The sequence below is a fragment of the Beta vulgaris genome, chromosome 6 (genome assembly GCF_026745355.1).
Source record: "Beta vulgaris subsp. vulgaris cultivar EL10 chromosome 6, EL10.2, whole genome shotgun sequence".
NCBI classification, from domain to species: domain Eukaryota; kingdom Viridiplantae; phylum Streptophyta; class Magnoliopsida; order Caryophyllales; family Amaranthaceae; genus Beta; species Beta vulgaris.
Genome location: NC_079207.1, coordinates 1,481,153 through 1,489,272, shown reverse-complemented (window position 1 = coordinate 1,489,272; position 8,120 = coordinate 1,481,153). Strand labels below are relative to the sequence as shown.

The 8,120-nt window shown below is 33.2% G+C and overlaps 1 protein-coding gene and 1 long non-coding RNA gene across 2 annotated transcripts; both read right to left on the bottom strand.

The window, feature by feature from the left end:
* LOC125499070 (uncharacterized) lies at nt 1–1,184 on the bottom strand. Its single transcript, XR_007275738.1, has 2 exons — nt 742–1,184; nt 1–443 (listed from the first exon to the last, which is right to left on the bottom strand). It is a non-coding gene; the product is annotated as an uncharacterized LOC125499070 (long non-coding RNA).
* A 2,741-nt stretch (nt 1,185–3,925) lies between these two features.
* On the bottom strand, nt 3,926–7,167 carry LOC104895000 (UDP-glycosyltransferase 84B1). Its single transcript, XM_010681394.2, has 2 exons — nt 6,366–7,167; nt 3,926–4,518 (listed from the first exon to the last, which is right to left on the bottom strand). Exons 1-2 carry the CDS (start codon nt 7,165–7,167, stop codon nt 3,926–3,928), a joined length of 1,395 nt encoding a protein of 464 aa, XP_010679696.2.
* Nucleotides 7,168–8,120: the final 953 nt, after the last annotated feature.

The window sequence follows — 8,120 nt, the reverse complement described above, 5'->3', positions numbered from 1 at the left end:
GAGAAAAACCCACAAACTTGCACTATAGAATCAATGGAGAATTAATGATGAACATACAATCTCTCACAAACTCACTCTTTTCCCTAAAATCCTAGAAAAGATTAGGCTCCAAGTTTGAACTTTGAGATATGTGTGTTATATCTTCTAAAACCAGAAAAATAGGATATTTATACAACAAGGAATAAAAGCAATCCAATAACCACGATTGAAACTTAAATCGTAAAAAAAACACGTGCAAACTGGATTTTTCGGACGGCGGTCCCGAAGAGCCGCCAGCCCGATGCAGGCGCAAGTTCTACGATCTGCCTTCAAGGCAGAACCACCCACACAGCAATAGCCTGCACGGGATGCTGGGGGTTGGGCTTCCTTCCTCGCTTGGGCTTGCTTGCCTATCTCCACCAAATCCAACAAGAGGCAACCCAACAACCACAGTACCTAGAAATCTATAATTATTATTCAAATAAAAATTCAATTAGAATAACAAAATTAAAAAACAAAAAACAACGTTAAAGACAATAAAACCAACATGGTTTACTCATTACAAACATTATAACCATATTTAGTCAAGTATATTGATGTATATTACTTAGTTATTGTAAACGCACTTACAATGTTATTCAAATTCTCAAATGATTGTAATAATACTTATTTAAAAAACCATCTAATAAGATTTCAAAATTTACAAAACCAAAAAAAAATCCAAACAAAAAACAAAAATTGCAGAGAACAGAGTGAAATTACCCAAATAATTTTGTGTGATTGGATGCTAATTTCATAATCTCTTTGAACAGATGAATTCTTGAAGTATCAAGCCAGTGAGAACACAATTCTCGAACCACAATACCAATGTAAAGGGTGAAAAATAATTAACAAAAGAAAGAGGGAAAATCGATGAGTATTTGAGAAGTGAAGAGAAATGGAAGGAGTAGTATTTAAGGTAAACCCACTGATAATTATTGAATGTCTGAGAAGGTCGTTCCTAAGGTTGAAAATCATCTTCAACTACTTTGTAGATTTGCGCTAAACGATTACAACTGAATTTTATTTGGAAGTAGAGAATAAAACTGGGAAATAAGTTGGAATTTGGAATTGAATTGGAAAACAAGTGGGGTAATTGCGTAAGAAAATGAAGCTGATTGAAGGAGCTAAAGACTACTGGCTGAAACTTGAGGTATGGCGCAATTTTCAACTATGTACAGTTAGGGGTGTGCACAAACCGGTTCAGACCAAAATTTGAACTAGACCAGAGATTCCGGTCCGGTCCCCGATTCGTTGAATATCACGATTCCAGTCCACCGGTCCGGTCTGGACCACTTGGACCAGAATTTCTATTATTTTAGTAAAAAAAAGTTTATATGTTAAAAAAAAATAAAAGGTAGAAAGTTAGAAACTGAAAAAGCTACTATTTATTCTTTTAGATTATTGTTATTAAAATTATTAATTTTTAATGTATATAATTTAAATAAAAAAACAGATTTTTTTCGAGGTCCAAGAGGTCCAGGACTGGACCGGAATTTTTCCTATCCGGTCCCGGTCCAAGAAAATCCCGGATTATGATTCTGGTCCGGTCCTAAACCAGTGCACACCCTTATGTGCAGTGCTCTTTCCTTCTTCTTTATTTTTTGTTTCTCTTTTTTTTTTTGTTACTTTTCCCTTTTTTCTCTTTTTTGCCTTTCCTTAATTGGGTTACGTAATTTGGGGTCCTGGGCACATACTCCTCTCGTCCAGGTCCAAATACGACCCTGATATGCCTTGCCTCATAGGATTTATTTTTGCAATCATGTCACTTGATATTTTATGGGATCATGTGACTATGTACGTGTGTGCACTGTTTTGTCTGGTAGTTTTGTAGGATTGCAAAATTTGTCTGTAGTGATTAGTTTTAGTTGTATATAAATAGATAGAGAAAGAGAAATGTAGGGTAAGAGAAAAAACACAAAAACACATTGTAAAGACACAGCCGCAAGTTTTTGTATGAGAATGAAAACTATGGCATTCTGCCAATTAAATCCATTTTATCTTGCTTATTAAATATCAGTTTAACAAAGATTAAACTTTCTTTAAGTACATAATACTCAATCCAAACATTAATATTGTATATCTGATCATGTGATCAATTCTTACCCAATTTTTGTATCTTGTTTTCAAGCTAAACTCAAAAGCCGGTATTTGTATCTTATATGATGAGAATCATGTGGAATTATATTCAGAAGTCAATATTTAAATGTTGATCATATTATTGATTGATTCTTACCCAATATACGTGTCTTGTTTTCAGAACTCTCCCACTCCCACTCCCACTCCCACTCCCACTCCCACTCCCCAAAAAAAACAAAGGGTAATGCAAGTAAAACAAAGCAAAGTCTTGACATCTTATGAAGTTTCATGAAATTACATATAGCACATTACAATTAATTGGTGCTCAAACACAAGAAACCAAATAACAAGAAATGCTACTACTACTCTACTAGTGACCTGACCCTTCTCTACTAGGTCCAGAAGATAATGTAAACATTCTTCCTTTTGGAGTAAACCATGGTTGAGTCTTCCTTTGTGCAGGGAAACCAGAGGATGAAGGAACTAATACCACTCTTTTAAACTTACTTTTTGAATATTCAACATTGCTCTGATTTTCTTTCTCCTTGAATGCTACAACCACGTCCATCCAGCTTGAAGATAACAGCAGCAACATTGCTAGAATACATGCACAATAAATTCTACTCCTGAAGTTAAACTTCATCTCTTTAACTCTCAACTTACTTATTGCTAAAAAACTAGAAAACTTAGAACAAGCAAGTTCAAAGAAGCTTATATAAGGGTTTTGAATGATCTTGATTGTTTGTTTTCTTTTGGAGTTTTGGCTCTTTTTTTTTTCACAAATCAGTACTTTTTAGAGGTGCAAAACTTGAAATGGTTTGTTTTACACTTGGATTTCCATTGTTTCCCAATTTGCAACAACTAATGTCCTTTATGTAATCTCTTGCTTTTGCACCTTGTTGAAATGGATAGACAGAGCTCTGACTGTGCACAATGATTTGTCTCCCATTCTGATCTTTGCTGCTAGACTACCACACTTATTGCGACATCTAGCTAGTGGCAAGTGTGAGTATCAGAATTTTATGATCGACGTTTGAAAATTTGCCCTACAATAGAAAAGTATTTGCAACATAACAAAGAAACGACATTTTTTTTTTTTTTGACAAGGGTTTAGAAACGACATGTTATTACGTTTAGATATGTCAAGTTAAAGTTGGCCTAGTAGGTAGGAATTGTACTTTTCAACTTCAAGGTTTGAGGTTTAACTCTCACTAAGTCACTCTGAAGAAGGAGATCTCTCATACCTTTTTCCGATACTCCCAAAGTGTGTAGCCTGTTAACTCGATCGAGTCGTCCTACAAAAGGATCAAGCTTGGTAGAGCCTGTCATCTTACTAAAAAATGTTACTTCTCAATATTACCTCTAAAAAACGTAAATAGTTACTTTCGAATAGAGAAAGTCATTTTTATGATGTTCAATTATGAGACCATTTCACATGAAATATTTTCTCTTATGTTATCCTATCAATTATTTTCTCAAAGAATATAAGTCAAACTCTTTATCAAAAAATAATTATACATACATCTCAAGCCTCAATATGGTTTTATGCTAAAACTAATTAACCATAAGAGTAGCTTGCCACATTTGTAATTTATATTGTTGTTTATCTTTCCCTAACTTTTTAACGTGGGTTCGTTTTAATATCAATCATTGCTTTATGTATTTTTCACAAACATGACAATTTAGTTTTGATATGGTTGATTAATACCTAAAAGATATTCAAATTCCAAAGACATGAAAGGGTAAAACTAGTACAGATTGAAATTACTACAATCTAAACAATATGCCACAAACAACCTACATTGACAAAAATGAGCATAAATTAATGTTACACACTTTTGGCACTTAGTTCATTGACAAAATTATCAACATTCATATTAGAAGAGCCACCACTCATTGTTGCTTTCTTAGCCAATACTTTCAACTTGATAGCTTGTTCCTTCATAGCCAAAGCCTTTGGTCCCTTGGTCACCTCTAGAAGACACCTCTCAATCTCCTCTCTTCCAAGCTGACCATCTTTGCTCTTGCTCATTCTTACTCCCACCTTAAACACATCTACAAGTAGTTTAGCGTTGGTTGGTTGGTCAGTCCAATCAGGGTACGCTATAACGGGTATACCAGCCGTTATAGTTTCTAATGTCGAGTTCCATCCACAATGAGTTAAAAAACATTTAATAGACGGGTGCGTTAGCACCTTCTCTTGACAACACCATGGAACTATAAGTCCTCTATCTTTTGTATTCTCCAAAAATTCTTTTGGTAATTCCCCCATTTTCCTTCCTAGAATCTTCTCGCCTTCCTTCCTCACCCATAAAAATCGTTTATTACTATCACTCTCCAATGCCATTGCTAGTGCTTCTGTCTCGCTTTGTGACAACACGGATATGCTCCCTAAAGCAATGTATATCACTGATGATGTACCTGTAAGATTTAGTGATTCAGCTTGAGTTAGGTATTTTTTTCATTAGTGAATATACATGTAGTAGTATCAAATCATATTAAAGAATCCACATGTAAGTTAGGAGTAACTGTGACCTACATTGAAAAAATAGAGAAAAAATGACTAGTCACTTCACATTACATTGACTACAAGACATTTTTTTTTAGCTTCCCCTCTTAGCTTAAAAAGCAATATTTTTTAAGAATAAGGTTTAGTTAGTAAAAAGTTTCTTTGTTCAATAAAAATTAGGGTTTTTTTTGTGAGGAATGATCAATTAAAATAGGGTTTTTATGGGTAAACATCCTTTAAAATTTTGTTTGGAGGAAAAGACCCATTAAAATGCTTATATTAGCAACTTAACACCACATTATGATTTTCAGGCCAAATTGTAAACTTTCCAGCATTGACAATTTCTTTTCCTCCAAAACCTTTTTTTTTGTTTTGTCTTATTTCCCCACTTCTTACTATTCAAAAGCCCTAATTTTCCTAATTTCTCCCAATTTCTCCAATTTCCCTCAATTTTCCCAATTTTCCTCATTTTATTGAATCTAAAGCTCTCATCCTCAATCTCAGAGCGGGTAGTAGTACTAGTTAGAGAACTCGAAGCAAGTGCGTGCACTCGTCCGAGTTCGTAGAGGAGAAACAGGTGAACCCAGATAAAAAAATCAGGCTTATTGTTGTTGTTGGTAAACAAAAATCTGGAACGATGTGGGTGAGTAAGTGAGGAGAGAGGAAGAGAGAGAGAATGTTAATTAGTGAAAATATGGAGAAGTAGATAAGATGGAGAAGAAGAAGACATGAAGATTTTAGAAAGAGGAAAAAAAAGTTGGGGATCTCGTGAAATAAAAAGGAGAAAAGAAAGAATGTGAGTTGACAAAAAAAAAAATGAGGGTTTAAGGGAAAATCAATTATCAATGCCGAAAAGTTGACAATTTGGTTTGAAAATCGTAATGTGGTATTTAGTTGCCAACGAAAGTATTTTATTTGGTCCTTCCCTCCAAAAAAAAAATTAAGTGGTGTCTCCCCATAAAAATCCTATTTCAATCGGTCCTTCCCCACAAAAAATACGATCAACGAAAATAAGTTGATTAATAAATGCCAGTTTTAATATATATATAGGGTTGAGTCCTAATGAAATCCTCTCTTAGTGAGAACCACTTAAAATGGGAAAAACTTCATAAGATGAACAAAAAAAGTAAAATAAGCAAAAGTAGAAAATGAGTAGAAAAATTAAAATGAGCAAAAATTTAATATGATAAAAATGTAAAATGAGCATGAAAAAGTTTAATGAGAAAAACGTAAAATTAACAAAACGTAAAATGAGCAAAAACGTTGTGAAATGAGCATAAAAATGTTGAATGAGCAAAAACATAAAATAAGCAAAACATAAAAGCAAAAAGATATTTTTTATGAAATTATACTATCTCCATTTTTTTTAAGTTACACAGTGGGTTTGTTCCTTTTTAATAGTCACATTTGTTACTTTACCGGTAAATGATCAATCATTATTTCTCACTTTTGTCTCCATGTAGTCCATCACTAGATAAATTGACCTATTTAAATCCCCCAACTACCTCATTTTCCTCTCTCCTTTATTTGTATACTTCTTACTCCCCATGTTTCATAATTCCTGTCCGCTCTCCATTACTTTTTCATTTTTTTTTAGTTCTAGTGAAAAGCAAACTGTGTAGATTGAATAGAAATAGAGGTATTATATCTATAGTATATTAGTATATCTAAAAAATTACGAGATTCAACATCAGTCACCAATATATATGAGATAATTAAGAGTGAGAACACAATATTTTTACACATGTTCTATGATTACCTTGCTTATTGAGCCAATCCATGCAAATATCACTTTCTTGTTCATCCTCTTGCGCGCCTTCTACACTTAGCATAGATGGTGAGACTAAAGGACCAATTGGGTGAATGGCTTTGAATTGTGCCATGGAATGGACTAAACTTTCTTCTAAATCACAAAATGAACTTCCAAATATCCATTGAAATTGATCAAGTACATTCATGGTTGTCATAAGTACCTTAAGAAAATGAGGAGGACTAGAAGGAAGAATAAAGGTTGGTAAGTCCTCAATATTAAGCAATGGCAATCCAGGAATGTCAAAATTAGCTTGATAATTTGGATCATTCAATGAAGCTAAATAAGATTGTGTATTGTGGTGATAATGATAAAATATGGCATATGTTGCACAAGATTGTACCCATAACATGGCACAAGATATGTTGTGCATGGTTGCAACATTTGTAACCCATGGTACAAAACAATTGTTGATTATACATGCAAATTTTTTACCTTTCTCTTCAAGTGTAGAAATTAAGTTTGATAGATTCTTAGCTCCATCTCTTGGAAGGTACTCTTCTATGAGGCTAGCTAGTTTCGAGTCACGGTCGAGTTCGATGTCAAGACCATCATCAAAGAACTCATAGTCGATGAAGTTGGTTCGTGTGGCTAACCCATTTAATATTTTTTCTCGAGCATGGTTAGTTGTGGCTAGAGTTACATGAAGACCTTTTGATGCAAGGAGTTTGGCAAAGTGAACCATAGGGTTTATGTGACCATGGTAAAAAAGTGTGACCATTAGAACGTGAACTTCTTTGGTATGAGCCATTATTGTTATGCAACAATTAAGACAAGGTGGTGTTATGGAGTAGTGTAGTAGCAGGTTTGGTAGTATATTGTATATATATAGTCATATTTGTTAAGGCAAACGTGGTAAAGCAAAGGGATTAAGGGAGATTTCATGCTTTGCATGTTGATATGGGCAATATATTTATTTAAGGAAACGTTACCAATATTATTTGGAGAAAAAGGAAACATATCACAACTGATTCCAAGAGATGATGAAGTTACATAAAAGGAAGGATTTTACTAATATACTTCCTTCGTTTTTTAATAATGACACACTTTTTCTAAAAAGCTCTCACATAAAAGAGAGAAATGTATCACTTATTAAAAAAAACGGAGGTTAGGGCATGTTCTCTTCCAGCTTATTTTCAGTTCAATTTAATTCAGTTCAGTTCAGTTCAACTCTGGACGATACTTCTACTCTCACATATTACTATTCATTTCAGTTCAGTTCAATTCAATTCAGTTCAGTTCAGTTCAATTCAATTCAGTTCAATTAAATTCAGTTCAATTGTTCTATGCCGAAGAGAACAGGCCCTTAGTATGTTACAAAACATAGGTTAAGAATTTTAAGATTTCATTTAAAAAATATAAAATACAATAAGATTATATTTACTGATAATAAATAGGGATATATCATTACGATACATATAATCATATAAGATTTTTTTAAAAATCCTAAAAGGAATGAGATTTTCTTCTTTGATCCATTAACCTGAAATGCTTGTTTAATTGCATTTACTCCAAAAAAAAAATTGAAATTAGTTCAAGTGGCTAAAGTTTTAATGATTTTGTCAAAATAACGATGATTTTATATCGTAAATGACATATATATTTCTAAAAAAAACTAATATAGCAACCTATAAAGTGAAATTAAGGGTCACATTTAGGTATGTTTTAGAGGTGACAAGTGACAACATTGATTTGAATTAAAAA